This window comes from Phalacrocorax aristotelis, chromosome 2, assembly GCF_949628215.1.
Source record: "Phalacrocorax aristotelis chromosome 2, bGulAri2.1, whole genome shotgun sequence".
In the NCBI taxonomy this organism is placed as follows: Eukaryota; Metazoa; Chordata; class Aves; order Suliformes; family Phalacrocoracidae; genus Phalacrocorax; species Phalacrocorax aristotelis.
In genome coordinates, this window is record NC_134277.1 from 728,484 (window position 1) to 745,499 (window position 17,016).

The following is a 17,016-nucleotide window of genomic DNA, read 5'->3' on the forward strand; positions in this document are numbered from 1 at the left end:
CTAGGTTTCCTTAGCTACAAGCCACTGATTTTAAAGAGAGCATCAGTCATTTGTCAGTTAGCCCTGGCCCACAAATCAGCCTCCAGTCACAAGTGTAAGCAGTAACAGCTCATCAGAGAGGCTGGGTTAGTGGAGCAGGAAAAAAATTACATTTTCCTTTGGTAATTACAAAACTCAATTTGGAAGGAGGTCTTCACGAGGAATATTGTAATAAGAATTAATGGTCCTTTTTAATACCAAAATAAAAAGTTAACGGTAATGGCAAAAAGATGGTGAGCTTTTAAATTCTACAGCAGAAAAGAGATAAGCCAGTCCCAGTGATAAAGTACTAGCAGCACCCATGTTTGGGCTTTTAGTCTGGTGAACACGGAGGGGAAAATAGTATTTAAGAGGGCAGGGATTAGAGGCAAAGTGCAAGCAGAATCACCGACGACTGCAAAGAACCGCTGAGCTGCTCGGTGCAAAACCGATTCCTGCTTGCTCAAGTGGCAACGCAGCCGGTAGGAAAAGGTGAATAGTTCACAGAGGATATTTCCATTCTCAGACTGAATTATTTATGTTCTACCTGTGGGCTCTTGCGGGGTTTTTTCTTGCTGAGGTTCTGCATGTTGGACGTGGTTGTGTTCAGCCTCCTCTTTCTGCTTCTCTGTAACGGTGACATCCACAGTGGCAGCCGGTTTTTCTGGAAGGAGGTCTTTATTTTCTAGTGCGACGGCTTCTTTTGCTTCTGCCGGAACTGAAATATGAAAAATAAGAACAGAATGCTTCAGTTCTTATGAGCACAGGCAACCTGAAGTTTAAAAGCAAGCCCTTGGAAAGGGTATAGGTTTTATTTTGTTTTTAACAGAAATGAAGTTTGTAAGATTTGGTACTCCACGATGTATTATCCCCTCACAATCCCATTTTAAGCAGCAATTTTATATTCTGGTAGACATGGCAGGGCAGAGGCAAAACATGGAGCAGAGACTGTCTTGGGGCTTAAGCACAGGCTGAGGGTTTGGTTTAGGTTTTTTTTTTTTTCCCCCCTCTTTGTAACCAACCAAATTCAGACTACTCTAGCTTCCCACTGGAATTCAGATCCAGAATATACTCCGTTATCAGTCTGGAGTCCCTGTCTCACGCTAATCATCTAGCATTCATATATACCTTAGGATATATTCATGCAGACACTACAGAATTCCTAGCTGCACATAATTACAGCAAGTTCTAATTTGTAAGATATAATTACATTGGAGAACAGTTCTAGATGTAATTTTATTTAAAATTTAAATAGAAAGAACATTCACGACGGACATTGGTACAACAACTGTGGATGAGGATGAAAAAGGCAAGTTGTACGATGGCACTTTCAGAAGTCAAGAGTGCCATCCGTGTCGAACAGTGCCCATGTTAGCACACGCTAAACACCTCTTCAAACGACACCTTTGTTGCCTTTGCCTTGGTAAGGACAGGAGAACAGCGTCTGTGAGGAAGAACTGGATTAGCTGATAGTGACATGCTGGCTCCGGTTCTGTCCTGTGGTTTGCATTTCTCACCTGCTGGTTCTGAAAGATGGTTCGTGTGTTCTGGAAGATGCTCTGCATGGTGGCTGGGAGGTGGTCTGCTGTCTTCGGCTTCCTCTAAATGAGCAACACAAGCTTCTGGGGCTCTCAACTCTTGTTCCACGTTCGCAGTTGCTTCTGCAAACAGAACGTAAGGAATAAAAATTCCTATTATTTTTAATTTAGATCAGATTAAAGCAAGATAAAAATAACTTCCTCGCTTAATTCTTACCTTCCACAAGAAACTAAAGGTTTTCCCTCACTTTCAAAACTGTGGTAATCTGCTTTTTAGGATCACTTTCTACCAGCTGTCCCCTCCTGGAAGCCTAAGTGTTCTGCTAAAGCGCATCTCCCTGTATTGTCTGGCCTTTACTCTTTCATTCACGCACCTATGCCGCAGTTACTACATTCTAGTAGGGATTTTTTTTGTTAAAACTTCTTTTTTGAAATTTATTCCTATTGTTAAACTAAAGAGTATTAGAAAGACAGAAAGAAAAGATCTCATCCAACTCTTTCAGCCAGTCCACACACCCTGCCTCTGCCCAGTACTGTTTGTTATATTTTGACAGTCATTTTCTCTCTGAAAGGATGGTGTCCTTTGAGAAATCTGTGCAGCACAGAGCATCCATTGTCCACCACATGGAAAAAAACAAAATGCCTGCCTCACCATTTCGATGCCTATAGTCGTTCCAAGGAAATGTCACCGAATTATCAAACCCCACCAGACTACTCAGAAACTGTTTTCAAGATAAGAAGGTTTGTTCAAAACCACTGTGTCCTACAGGATCCGCAGAGACTTCGGTATATGATGACAGTGATACTAACAGGGATGAACTAAAACATCTCTATGGCCGTCCTAAAAAACCATATATTACTGCTAAGAATGCCAAGTAAAAATAAATATCATTAAGACATTCTAGTTTTAGATTTTATAACCGGAAAATCCTCGTGAAGCACTTTGTATCTTGACAGCCGAACTGAGCTCTACTTAAGATGTTTTGCGCAAGGCACGTCGTAGTCTTAACTACTAAGAAAATACACTTTTTATTTGACAGTCTTACGGCAGTTGTGCATCTGCGTAGCCATCACCATGCGCTATCTGGGGTGTTGCCGGTCGTGCTCTGCCGACTCACAGCAGCCTCCCAACACCACCTGCCACGCAGTTCGAAGCCCGGATGAAGCTTTCAGGCACACACTCACCTGCAGCAGCCTTGTCAAAGGGCGACTTGTCTTGCCCAATAGAAGACTCGGATGTCATCAGCTCTTCAGATGCAGCAACCTCGACATCAGCTGCAGAGACAGGCTTAGCTTCTGCAGACGCAAACCCAGAATCCATGGCAGGAAGAGGCTTGGCTTCTGCTACAGGAGCAAACCCAGAATCCATAGCGTGATGATGGTTGACTTCTGCTGCAGAGGCAAATTCTGCATCTCCTGCTGGTGCAAACTCGGAATCCATAGCTTGATGAGATTTAGTATCTGCTGGAGCAAAGGCCAAATCCACAGCGTGGTGGGATTCCACATCTGCTGCTGGGGCAAACGCCAAATCCACAGCGTGGTGAGATTCCACATCTGCTGCTGGGGCAAAAGCCAAATCCACAGCGTGGTGAGAGTCCACATCTTCTGCTGGGGCAAACGCCAAATCCATAGTGTGGTGAGAGTCCACATCTGCTGGGGCAAATGCCAAATCCATAGCGTGATGAGAGTCCACATCTGCTGCTGGGGCAAACCTTGCATCTTCCTCTGCTGGGGCAAACTCCAAATCCATAGCATAATGGGATGTAGCATCTGCTGCTGGGGTGAAGCCAGTGTCCGCCCCTGGGGCGGACGCCGCATTGACAGCACTGGGAGGCCTGGCTTCTGGCACGGGGGCAAACCCAACACCCATAGCCTGAAGAGGGTCGGCTTCTGGTGTAGGTGCAAATGCAGCATCCAGGGCTTGAGGAGGCTTGATGTCTCCTGCAAGAATGGACCCAGGTTCTTCTGCAGAAAAGGACATGACATCCAAGGCAGGAACACACACTGCATCTGCTACAGGAACACAGATCACAGAAATCAACAAAAATACACGGAGTGTAAGTACCCGACTGCGGTTTTAGGACTAGAGGAGACAGGGCTTTCGCTCCCTGTCTGTTTTCTTGTCTTTCAGCATCACTTGCTGCCCCCGCTTACACCAGTGCACTCAAGTTGTACCAGTCTCTGACACTCCTCAGTGCACCCAAGTGCTTTTCCTACTGCAGCCTCCTGTGCCTTGTTTTGTATCCTTGACTACAGCGTTAGACATCCGCCTGCTCCTCACAGACATCAGCCAAAAGAGGCGTTGTTTTCATTTAAAAACTACCTGATGCTACGCAGCTGGCGAGAGACCAGAGCTGCCGGACCTGCTGCAAGCAACACATTCCAACAGAATATACACAGGAATCACAACGGGCGTTTTTTCCTACAAAGCGGGACACAGAAACTTCTGGTGTCACCTTCACGAGCCCAGCTGGGTATTCCAACAGCGGGAGGAAGTCCTGAGACGTTCCAGAGCCACACGCACTTCGTTTTAAAACCTGTTTGTGCTGTTACGGGTGGTACGGTGCTGCAAGCTCAGCAGAAGCATTGGCCCGCTTGACACAAAAGGCGCTGCCATCCAGAGAATCACCACCTGCCCTTTAGTCTTTCATGCCCAACTTGGCCTCCCTCATTTTTTTATGTAATATCTACTAAACACTGGGCTGCTATTTTCAAAGTAACATCTGTCAGTTCACAGTACAATCAAACCTCTGCATTTAAGTTAGCATTTTCATAAAATCCCCTTAAAGGAGTGTTTTCAGTCAGTTTTAGTTGAACATTTCGGCTATCTGGAGGCGACTTTTTACAATTTATCAAAAGCCAGAAGATTTCTCTTCTGCAGCTATTAATTTCAACAGCCCCAAGCACTACCCGTCCTCTGCATAGTGCAGCACGATGACCCGAACATCTCCGCTATATTGCTGAGTAGATGTTAAAAAAAATAAAATTTCTACTGATTGTTTGAGTCACATCTAAAAATATCCTCCCCAACAATGGAAAATATATTAAATCTTAAATTAGATGCTTAAACTGAAAAAAGAAAGAAATTAGAAGACTGGAAAATAGTATCTTTTCAAATAGCACTTCAGAATCCAGTTAGATAAAACTAATATTCCAGTGAACCAAAAAGATCCATTGTGCAATAGGTTTGGGTTTCATTCGGGTTTGCCCCCCCGCCCTTTTTTAAGTGATATCATGATCCTCTCCAAAATAAAATTTAAAGATTGTCATTTTACAGAAGAAAAAGACAGTAAAGCATTAGGTATTAAAAGTAGTACTGATGCTCCCTGGTGAATCATGGAAAGTACTGGAATAAAGCATAAAGAAACTGGACAAAGACTGGTGCAAAATGTATTACGAGCCTGATGCGGTATATAAATACGTTAAAAACTCTGTTTTAAAGTCTTTAAAATGGAGACTTTTCAAGGTATTTACATATAGTGTCAGCCTCGTGGCACAACCACTTTCTTGACACACTTTAATGTTTTTCTGGAGCTAAAATTTTGAGAAAGTAAAGACTCATTAAATCAGTTACTGGACTGTGACATGGGAGTTGAGAAGTCGAGTAGACGCTATTTCTCACCAAGACAATCCAGGCATCCTAAACCTTTAGTCACAACGGAATTCGTTAACTCCTTGCTGTGCTTCCTTCAGAAGAGGCAATCCCATGTCTTCTTCCACCGTTACAGCTTGCTCACGAAGGGACTAAACCCAGCACCAATCTTTAGACCGGGGCAACGTTACCTGATGCCGCAGCTTTTGGTCCATCAGTAGCTTCAGCCTCTCCCGGGGATGCTGTTACCGCAGCAGGAAGGAAACCAGGAGCCACTGCTGCAGGGCCTTCTGACAAATTCGGCTTTCCTGCTCCCATCACTGTGGGGGGCACTGGGCGTACAAAACGAAGTTGGATTAAGCACACAGGTCTTAGCAACCAGCTTTCTCTTCCTGAGCTGCCAGGGTGTGAGTCACCCCCTCAAGGTGCTGCCTGGTCTGCGCTGCCTGCAGCGGCAGCCCCAGCGAGTAAGCTCCCCCACTGCCGCATCCCAGCCAGGTTGGACAAAGCCAGAGTTGGTTTTAATTGTCAACCTTCAGAAGATTAGTCTGTGCCATACTTAGGAAAACACTTGTTTCTCGAGCAACCGCTGTGACAAAGTCGAGTAACGCTCAGTTACAAAGCATCCCAGTTCTACCCTGAGCCGTAGGTAGGGCCACCAGCTCCAGAAATACTTTCTGCCTAGGACCAGTGTTAAACTACTCTCCCCTTGGCCTGTTGACCAAAATCAGCAACGAAGACCCCATTATGGATCAAATATCATCATATACGTGCAACCGCAATGGCATTATTCACTCAGTGGAGCTTCAAAGGTTTAACTGCAACCACATCTAAAGACACTTGGACAGAGCAGACAGGTTTGCAATTAGTATTTAGTTTAAAATTCTGTTGATTATGCACAAGCCAAAGTTACGTTTGTTGGTGCCCTCAGCTGCGCTGACCCTTAGAAGCAGGAAGCGCAAGCGCTCCGACTTACCCCTCGAGTCAGCGGATTTGCCTCTCAGTGTGTACAAAGACTAGAATCCTTGACAGTAAAGTTCCAGTTTTAGAGTTGCTTCTCGAGGGTAAATGTTATTCATCCTACTTATTATTTTAGTGCTAAGTAATGCCTGAACACCGATCCCAACTGGAATCTACAGTACCTTCACTCTAACAGAGACTCTCAGAATGGAGACGCAGCCTTCAATCCACAGAGCTTGCTGCTGAACGTACTTTTTGGCACACACCTGCATCTGCTAGCTTCATTCCCCAAAACCCATGAAAAGGCAAGCTTTCAGCGGGTTAAAGCCCTGCTGCATGCTATGCCCCCAAAAGGCATGCCATTAGAATCTACTGATGGCTGGGCTTGGAACTGCATAGGTTAAATTTGACACCTAAATTAGAAGTAAACAGTCAATGAAGCGCAGGGTTCTCCCCTCCCCTTACAGCACCAAACCAGAAAACGTGTGTTGAGCACCATCTCTCTAAAACACACATTTCTATTCTAAATTGATTTGAGAACCAGAAACAGTATTTTCCTTGGTCAGGTCCCGCTCCACTCCATTGCAGCCTGTGTCTCTTGAAAAGGCAGACAAGAAGAGAAGCTTTGCTTCTGCTGTTCAGAAACTCTCTAGGGACGGTTCCTGCAGATCAAGTCAAAACAATTTTTACCTGGTGGCTCAGCAAAGAAAGAGGCATCTGGTCCCTTCGCATCGTGCTGAGCTCCCATCCAATGTTCTTCAGGCACTACAGAAAACACACACATTTAGTCAGCCCTGCCGCTGACACTAGCACTGCTTTATTTTTTCAGGTGAAGGTATTTGACCCTGCTGTTCTGTGAGTTCATTCTCAGACGTGCAGACGTGGCACTTCAGGGCATGGTTTAGGAGGCCTGGGGGTATTGCGTTGATGGTTGGACTTGATGATCTCAGAGGTCTTTTCCAACCTTAATGATTCTGTGATTCTGTGATCCTCAGGTAACTATTCAGTTCCCTTTTAGAATGGTACCAGAACATCATGTTCTTCTGCGATTATTGTTAGTGAAAGCTTACAACAGAGAAGAGTTACAACCAGCACTGACTCCAGAACCTGACAGAGCGGGTTCTTTGCTCAATTATTCTGGGCAGGTGGCTCTAAGTGGCCCTTCTTGAGCAGGGGCTTGGACACGACGACCTCCAGACATCCCTCCCAACCTTGACCATTCTGCGATCCCCGAACATCTTCAGAACATTCACGCTGAACAAAGAATTGCCACTGCCAATAGGGTATTTTCTAATCCTGACCCATTTTACTTATCAACTCCCCCTCCAAGATTCTTTAGGACTAATACACAAGAATCTTCCGTCCAGCTGCATATCCTTCAAACCCCGCAAGCAACGCAAACATCTCTTTCTTACCTGCTTTGTCTTGTAGAAATTCTGCAGTTGAGTCAAGGCCAATGAAGGCTGATGGGTCTAGAGCCTCTGCAGGAGAATACAGGGGACCCAAGAAAGGTTGTTCGGGTACCATCATAGATCCACGTGGTGCTAATCAAACAAAAAGACTCTTTGTTAATCCCTATGCTAACCCTAATGACCTCCCCCCCCAAATATAAAGTCTACACAACACTTGGAAAATAAACTATTCTGTTCCGCTCACAAGCAGTTTAGATAAAGTCTGTAAGCAGCTCTCTCAATTAGCTCACCTTTACGGACTGCATTGGAAATTATGTACGCACACATAATCTTTTAACTAGGTGTAAGACAGCAAACACAGGCGAATTATTTCCCTTTTGCTTCCTGCTACTGCTCCCATGAATTCTCGTTCATAACTGCTTGAACTCCAGTACTCGGAACACTGAAGACCCCTTTGTGAAAAAGAGGTCACGTGTATTTGGTTTCTAGCCATGAAGGCAAGAGCCATTGGTAACTTCTGCTTCAAGCCAACTTGCCTAGATGTCCTATCTCCCTCTGCCTAAATATACTTTAAAAAACCCTTTCCTGCAAGTAGCTATTGGAATGGTGTGCTGGTTTTGGCTGGGAAAGAGTGCGCTTTAGGTGCACGCAAAAAAATTAAATAAATAAATATCATGTGAAGAGATTATATAGTCTGTGCACTTATCAGCTTAAGGGCTTTCAGTACGTGAAAGTCAACAGAGAAAACACCAAAACCTGACTGTCAGGGACCAATGCCGAGGGGGACCTCACCATGGATGTCTCCAGAAGCATCAACGTGGTCCGTGAACAGCGGCACATTCTTCATGTCAGTAGGAAACGATAAATCAGGCAGATTCTCCCCTCTGTGCATGCTGAAGGGGTCTGGCAGGACACAAGAACAAGGTCAGCATCACCACACAGGGGGAAGACATGATACAGAGTAAGATTATTTAAAAACGAGATGAAGATGCACCTGACACCACCACTGGACTTCTGAGGGAAAGCTGCTTTCAAGATGATTTACCAGGGGCAAACACCTCCATAATTCAAATTTACGCCCAACAGTAAAACGTGATTGCTCAGACTGCTTCTGAGGGACAAGTGATTGGAGTTTAGATTACGACTGCTGCATGGAGAACCTCTCTCCCCCTCTCCAGGAGGAAGCATCTGTTTCTGACCTGGTGGGCACATACAGCGTAACCTGAGTCAGGAACCACGGCTGAGCTCCGGATCTGTTAACTCAACAGCAGACCAAGGAGAGCCTGTGTAAGCTACACGCCCTCCTCCCCTGGAACAGCACACCAGTATGAACCGACTGGTGAGCCAGTATTTTAACCAAGTTACAAGCCAGAGAGGAAAAGAACACATTTCCCAGTGTCCCAGGCCGAAGAGCAGCCCTCGCCCTTAGCTCCAGGCCAGCCGCGACGGTGAGGCTGTCAGGATCTTTAGTTCATGCTTGCAAGTTGTCTGGGGTCAGCTTTGGTTGTTCTAACGTGTTTGTTCTGCCTTTGGTCTGTGCTTTAAGCGGATACATCAATGCCATCTGCAAAAGATGGTATTTTAGCAGCTGAGGATTCAGCAAAAGAAAACTCCTTTTCTGCAAGTTTTGCTTTTTGCGTGCACACATCCCCTCCCTCTCTGGCGATCAGCACGGGCTTCAGACCAGACGGGGCAGAACCACCGTGCTGGGTTTTACACAACAGACGACTCCTCTGAAATGCCACGAGTGAGAGAGCAGACAGATGGACTCACTGACAGAACAAAACGCAGCGACGACCCTTCCACGAGTTAGTCGCTGTGCCGTACCACAGCCAAGGGCAAGGCACCGCAGGGGAAGGAAACGTGCCATTCCTCTCTCAGACAAATCGTTCTGTGGTTTGCAAACCCCTGGACGTGTTTTATGGTCAGTGACTCCTAAAGCTCTTGCCGGCCTGTGCCAGATGCACGCTGCATTTCCCTCCATCAGGCACAGCCCGGCGACGAGAGGTTTCGACTCAGGTGGCCTCGTGCAGGCGAGTGACATCTCACGCCTACCTCACACGTTGCAGGACCCAGGAGCTGAAGAACTCTCTGTTCCCGAAGTGGCTGTCACACACCTGAGCTTCAGACACCGCACGGATTTCTTCCGGCTAAGCACAATGAAAAGGGATTCAGTTGAAGGCTGTTATTCGCTGTTATGTCAGGCGTGCTGTCTGCGGGGGTGACAGCTGAACTTCAACCGCTCACTTGTCCGTGGTGCTCCATGATGTCAAGATTAGGTGAGCTGCATGAATTCTTTTGTAAATATTTCTTTTTTAAATATGTCAGAATATTTGAGATGCCGAGACAACGTCTTGCTTCAGAGTGAATTGTAAAAATTTTTAACTTCAAGCTGTTTAAAACAGTATTGCCAAGATTAAATAACTGCCTTTTTCAAATTAAAAAAGAACCCAAACAAAAAAAAACTCAAAGCCACAAAAAAGCATCGTGACTGAAGCCAATTTAAGAACTAGAAGAGATGCTCTCCCCTCTTTGTCCAGCTGTTAGATGACATGGCAAAAATTGGTGACCTTAAACCCTGCCTCTGCCCCAGAGGGAGAAAGGGGAGAAGGGGAAGGGGTTATGGCTGAGCTTTTGTTTCCCATCTCCAAAGATCCCCCGCAGTCTCAAAGCCGGCCTGTGCCCTGGCCGAGTGTCAGCCTTTTTGCGACATGTGATCGATGCCGCGCTGCCGACGACACGGTGACGCTGCCGGCAAAACGCAGCGCAGCTGAAACCTGAAAGGCGGGTGGGTAAGGATGGGCTGGATGGATGGGAACGGCCAGTGCGGGCAGCTGCCGCTTCTTGCCTTAGACATGAGCCCTGAAGATAATTCTCTACTTGCTCAAAATTTGAAGCTGTTTAGAACATTACGAAGCCAGACAAATGTTAAGAATCCGAGAGTATTGTTTCTAGGCAGCTGGAGGTAAGATCGGCAAAACATTTATGGAAGTTCCTCTTCAGCTCGCTTCCACAGATACTGATATCCTCCGCTGTTCGGAGACAATAGTTCTGATTTGCCAATGACTGTGGACCAACAAAACCCTATTACTGTAGATCATTTCAACAGGAACTCTTCGTGTTTAGGTATTTACCTGTAGTTACAGCAATAAATCATGACACATTTGCGATTCAGGGCCTTGCAGCACTTTCAAAGCTGGCAAGCAATTAGATCGTGGTTGAGTTTAATTCATTCTACACGATGATAACATTTTTAAAACAAGGCTTTTTATTACAGATAGGTCGTAAAATACGTGTGTATGGTTTTGCCCGTAACTGTTACTTCCACGGGGTTGGGTCCCACCACCAGATCCCAAGGCAGCGTTTGCAATATATAACAGCAAAGTCCAGAGCGGACTCAAACACACCCGTTCAGCTGCTCCCAGAAGGGGCAGAGCTGGTATTTCCCATGTTTCTTCTCACCAAGGAACGAGGAATTACAGCAGTGCTGGTCGGGAGACCTCTCTACTTGGGAAGGAAATCATCCTACATCTTTCCAAAGAGCGTGCATAGAAATATCTAATGAACCCGTAGACTTTTATAAGTCTGCTGTGCGCATTTTTCTCCTTCTGCTGACAGCTCCTTAAAGCTTGTCTGCCCTCTCTGATCCCTCTTCTGTTACAGGAATCGACTAACCTCTGAGCAGAATCCCTTGTTTAGGCAGTGCCCAGAAGAGCAGCAGGGAGGAATACCTTCGTGCTGAAGTATACGTGGTACCTTATGCACGTACAGGTGCGCAAGATCCTCTAAGGACAGGAAGCCTAAGGAAATGTGGTGTCGTGCAATAGATAACCCACAGATTCACATTACTCAGGCCAGAAGAATACTGGGTGATGGGCTAGGTATGTAAATTGCTCCTAATCAACAAGTTTGTCATCCAGCTATTGAGCATAACTACATCAACATCCCATTCTTTCATCCAACAAAGCAACGGGACGGACAAACCCAACAACTGTGTTTTAGAAACTCGTGGCTTTTGTTCCAGTTGTTCCACGAATCATTTCTTACCCTTCTAACAATACATAATTTCTTCACAGAATCTCTTAGTATGTATGAGATTCAGATAGCAAGAAAATTATTTAGTAAGCAGGTGTACAGTGCTCAAAACTACATAAAAATAAAAGTTTCCTCCTCTTTCAGCCAGTATCTTTCCCAGTTTTATTGCCTACTGTAATCTGGGCAGCACCTGCATTTCTCCTACCCTGCAAGGCCCAGCAAGTAGCTTCCCGTAAGCTTTCTCAAAAATGAGAGAAGATTCGGTGAATGTTGTTGGGTGAAAGGGTATCTTTTCGCAGTGGCAAGTCATACAAGGTTCATCTAATTTTCAGGAGTCAGCAGCTACGCAGGCTGCCTCTGGAACAGAGCGACCTGCATTGCAGACACAGCTACGTGACAGCTGGAACTGGCATTTCTGAGAGCCGGGGAAGACTCGCTTTCAGCTGTCAACAATTTTGGCGAGGTTTGCACTGAAAGCCACAGTACTCGAGAGTGCTTAAACCATGGGAGCCAACCCAAAACTGCTAGAGCCACGTGAGCCAAGGCAGGGGGAAATCTGCTCGCCCACACTGTGTGCTCTAACGGCGGACTAGCAGCTCCATTTTTAACCAGCTAGACTATGCTCTAGGGCAAGCAGGGGCTTGATGTGCTAAGTTACCGCTGGTGTCAAGATCTTACGCGCTTTAGGAAAACAGAGCAACACATCCTAAAGAACGTAGGCGAGAGCACAAGGCAAGAGAACAAAACCGCCCTTAGGGACAGAGGCTAAAATGTTACACAACTGATAAAATAACTGATGCTACAGTTTTAAGAGTAATAGAGTCATACCAGCCATCTCCATGGGCTGGAACACAGGCTGTGACTCAAAGCACAGGTCTCTGTCATCCATCGTCCAAGAGTCATTGCGATCGAGAAATTCTTTGTAAGACAGCTTTTCATCCATGATTGCTCCTGGGAATACTGAAATTAGAGAAGAAAATGACACAGTCAGAAGTGAAGTGTTAAGCTAAAACAGTTAAAATAGATTATTGCATGATGCAACATTCAGAGGCAAACCAGAGACCATGAGTATTCATTTTTTACTGCTTTGATCCAACTCTTCAAATGTAAGAAACAGAATAATGGGACTTTCTGCATCTTGATACACATGTCAGATCAAGAGCGGACTCCCACGTCAGAGTGCTGTCGTGCTTTCAAACGCTGGACAAGTCCCGCTAGCTCCTCACTCTCATCTTTAGGGAGATTTTTCATTAATGTATGAGCTGGAACAACACTGAGACCCTGAACTTGTGGGGCTGAGCAAAGCTTTCAAGCCTGTCTGCACAGAAACACTGAACACAGCCTGATCATCAGGTCACAGCGGGGGGGGGGGGACGACACCAAAGCCCTTCCTCTCCTGCCCAGGCATCGACTCCTATGCGCCGAATCTGCCCGTATTTACAACAACATTCGCACCACCACAGACACACGGTACCAGCCATAGATGGGTTTGCTCTCTGTTTTACTAGGAAGGCAAACGCCGAGTCATTGCAGTGAATAACTCTTCCCTGAATACCTCAAAGGCCTTTATTTGTATATCTTTATATTTCACACTCCAGCATAATCTTCCCCCAGTTTACAATAAAGACAGTTCTCTGAACACAACAACACATCAAAGCCTGATGGTTTATATGTGACCAAGGAAAACGTTCATCTGTCTTTGCTGGCCCATGTTAAAGACAACCGCACTGAGACAAACAGCCTTCAGCAACCTGAGATGTCACAGTCAAGTATTTTATTACTGAAGCCTTGGTAGGCACCTTTCACAGCCTATGAAAGCTCCACAGAAAGACACATGGCAACAAAGGAGTTAGACTGCATAAAGCTCTTTTAATATGGTTTGTCACAAGGAATATTAAAAATATGCAGATCAGCCTTTTCCTGAAGTCCTTACAAGCACTTGGAAGGTGTTTAGAAAACCAAAGGAAGAAAGCTCAGCTGTGAGCTGCAACACCCTCCAAGAGCAGCACTAAGACACGCCGCGGGCTCTCCTCTTCCTCACCTTCTGTCCCTGGTTTTTGGTTTCGTTTGAATCACATCTCCCCTTTGCTCCAGCCTCTCCACTTCTCCCAGCGTGGCACCTTGGGACGAAGTAGTGGACAAGCAAGAGCCTGTAGCACCCCTGCACCCCCGCCGCGACACGCGGGTGGATGAAACCCTGACAACAGCCCCAGCAGCACCCCCACCTGCATGAACAAGCGGGTTTCACTCTGTCCCGGGAGGCTGGGACTTAGAGGCCCCGAGAGAGCTGAAGGCCTCTTGGGGAGGGAGCCCCAGCCCTTCGTCCTGGGGGGGAAGCTTCGGATATGAAGGGAACCGCCACATGCATCTCCACTGACCACTATTTTTAACACTTCAACTTCAAATCACTTCAACAGAGAAACAAAAGCAGCAGCTAGCAGTAACAGCCAGATGGGCAGGAGCACTAAGGCATAAATTAAGTTCTCCTTCTAAATAACAGGTGTATCACTACGTACAGCATATGAAAGCTGCCTACAAATGAGCTAACACCCGTGACGCTTGATTTACACTTAGAATTAACACAAAAAAATCCTGAACTTCAGCCGTGACAATACCGGCTACTCCACTGTAGCTCCCTCGGAGTCTCAGCTGTTACTGTAAGAAGCCTACTTGCTTCGGCTTTTAAAGACATTTCCAGACCCTGTAGTTGTACAAAAGAAACAAAAATACACACCCTAAAGTTTTCAAATATGACAAATGCAGTGGAAAGGCTCAAAACAAATATTCAGGCTAATGACTTTCCGGATGAATTTTCATTTTAGGGGGAGCTGATTTTGTCAACTCTTCTACCGACAGCTTTAGGCTTTCAGACTGATTTCCAGTTTATTCTGGAAAGAAACAAAAAACTCACACAAACGCCTTCTCTCAGCCCCTAATGCAAAATTCTACACTTTCTTGCCGATACCTCTCTTCACGCTTTTAATGTTTTTACCTTCACTTAGGCTGACAATATTACTTGCAAGACTGGAGCTCAGGAAAGGAAATTGACAGTGTGCCTCCAAAGATATCCCTGAAGATAACCCTTAACTCAGTGCAAAACTGCAGTTAATAAAAGCAATCCCATTGTTAACACACAGAAGGAACAGAATGGATAAAACAACTAAAATCACAGCGCTGGTACATAAAAGCAACAACCGCTGCCTGTTCTAGGAGGCTGAGGCACCAGCCAGTCCCAAACAGAGAATTCGTAGCAAGGTGGAACAAAGGTTCATAGAGAGGCTGTAATAATTCTAGTTTTAAAAATTATTGAGAAAGACTAAGATGAAAGAGGGCTTTTGTGGGGGTTGTTTGTTTGTTTTACATCACAAAATAATGAAGTGATACCGGTACAAATCCATCGGTGGCCACAGCCATTTGATGAGAGGTTTTGGTTTTACAAGAACAGGAGGTGACTCAATGAAGTTAGAAACACATCAGAATCTCAGAGTAGTACACAAATATCACTTCTCGTAACTACACTCTGGAGCTCAATGCCGTACAGCGTCCCTGGGGTCTTAAACTTTGCGAGGTCGGGGCTATGACGGTCTACACATTCCCGTTGAGTCATTAACAGCGATACACTTCAGCGGCGACTTCAGAGATAATCCCCAGGAAAGGCAGAAGGATGAATGCGCTTTGATCCCTTTGAGGTGTTACAGGAACGCCGGCGTGGCAGACGGGACGGGGGACTAGGCGAGTGTTTCTCTACCTAGACTGAGAGGGAGGCGGTGACGGTGCCACCAGGTTTCAGTTCACAGCAGCTCAGTTCCCTCGGTGGGAGGCAGCACCTGGGCTCTCCCTGTCCACGGAACCAGCGCCTTCCCCCAGCGCCGACGGGCAGCCCCGCTACTGCCGGCTCGTCCCCCCGCGCCGTCACCAGCCCTGGGCAAACAGAGGTGCTTCCAGCTCCCAAACTGACCCGAACGGGGATGTCCCAGGTCTGCTCCGCTTCTAAGGGGGCTGAGAAATGTTGTAGCGGGCGTGCCGTACTGTGGCTGCAGCGAGCAAAAAGGAGCTGGATCTTCCAAGGGATAAGACAGACTATTCGCAAGACGGCTCATGCGCCAGTGCTTGAGCTCGGGTGTCCCACAACAACAAGCAAAAATGCTTTTATTTCCCACTGAAATTCAAAACACAGAGAACACTGCCTGCCACTCGCAGGTTAGGTACTGACACACCGCAACACGAGGGACACTAACCGCGAGAAGTGATGTTATGCTCTAACAGAGTGCACAGCTGTAGAAGAGCCTCTACTCAGATTCTGATCCAACTAAATAGAAATACAATGCACTTATCTTCTACCCTTACAGGTGCTCCGATGGCCAGAGAATGGGAATTCGAAGAATAACTCTAGTAAAGACAAAATCTTCTACTATTTCACTTTTCTGTGAACACCACCGAAAGAAAGCACTGAGGAACTGCTTTTGAATAAATTCGGTTTCTGACCATCAGTGCAGTTATTCCTACCTCCCGTGCCACGGCCCTGCAGCTGCTACGAGCATCCCAAAGCAGCGCTGATCTGGCAAGCAGATGCCGCTTTTCTGCCAGTGGCTTTCAGCCGTTATTCTGCTAAATGACTACATTTGACACGGCTGACTTCAGCAGAGAGGACACAGAAGCTTCCCAGGCCCAGCTTTTCGGCAGCTCCGCTCCCTCTGTGCGAAGGGCAAGGCGTAGCTCCGTGCGAGCAGGGAAGGTGCCAGGGGCCGGCGACCACCCCCTCGTGCTCAGCAGCGCTGGCTGATCAAGGGGTCCAGGGCGGCTTCGAGGCTGACGATTTAAGCAAGAAATATTTTATTAAGAGAGACAATGATTGTTTAAAACTGCAAAGTGCTTTGAAGGTAAAGTGACACCACGTGTGTCAAGAGACATCATTATTTACGGTTATTTGTGGTGCAGAATAACAAGTGATTTAATTATATTTTACTGTAAATTCTTCTAGACAGAAACCTGTCATTCCTCTATAAAACTCCATTTAAAGCAAAAAAAATCTGACGACTGCAAATGTCCTTGTCAGTGGGAGGAAGAGGCCTTGGAGCAGTTAAGAAAATTTGACATGAACTTTCTCAAAGATGTTTTAACTGATTTTTGACTTGGCCCCAAGCTAAGTCCCACCAGCTGTAGAGCGCACACCGGTCAGATTCCAAGTATTTTAACTAAAGCTGTTAGCACTAGACCACAAATACATATTAGCATATTGCTATTTTTTATTGATCTCTCAGGGGAAGAACATAAAATTAGGGTCACAAGAGCTAAACCAGAAGTAAAACCTCCACTTTTTTTTTTTTTTTAAAAAAAGTAGAGAGGTTGCATTCATGCCTTTCAATGAAAGGGATGGAGAACCTCCCCCAGCCACACACCTTGCCAGAGAAGGAACGAGCTGGACATTGAAGCAGCAGATAAAAAGAAGCGTAAAGGGAAC

At 46.0% G+C, this 17,016-nt stretch overlaps 1 protein-coding gene across 12 annotated transcripts in view; it reads right to left on the reverse strand.

The window, feature by feature from the left end:
* Positions 1–17,016, reverse strand: part of MAP4 (microtubule associated protein 4) — a 167,532-nt gene that overhangs the window by 55,765 nt on the left and 94,751 nt on the right. For all 12 annotated transcript variants that reach the window (XM_075082085.1, XM_075082087.1, XM_075082084.1 and 9 more), the window contains 8 exons: positions 12,384–12,515; positions 8,313–8,423; positions 7,524–7,652; positions 6,799–6,873; positions 5,340–5,480; positions 2,742–3,569; positions 1,536–1,679; positions 566–736 (listed from right to left, as the gene is read on the reverse strand). In XM_075082085.1, coding sequence (XP_074938186.1) covers positions 566–736; positions 1,536–1,679; positions 2,742–3,569; positions 5,340–5,480; positions 6,799–6,873; positions 7,524–7,652; positions 8,313–8,423; positions 12,384–12,515 — 1,731 coding nt within the window. The remainder of the gene's footprint in view (positions 1–565; positions 737–1,535; positions 1,680–2,741; positions 3,570–5,339; positions 5,481–6,798; positions 6,874–7,523; positions 7,653–8,312; positions 8,424–12,383; positions 12,516–17,016) is intronic.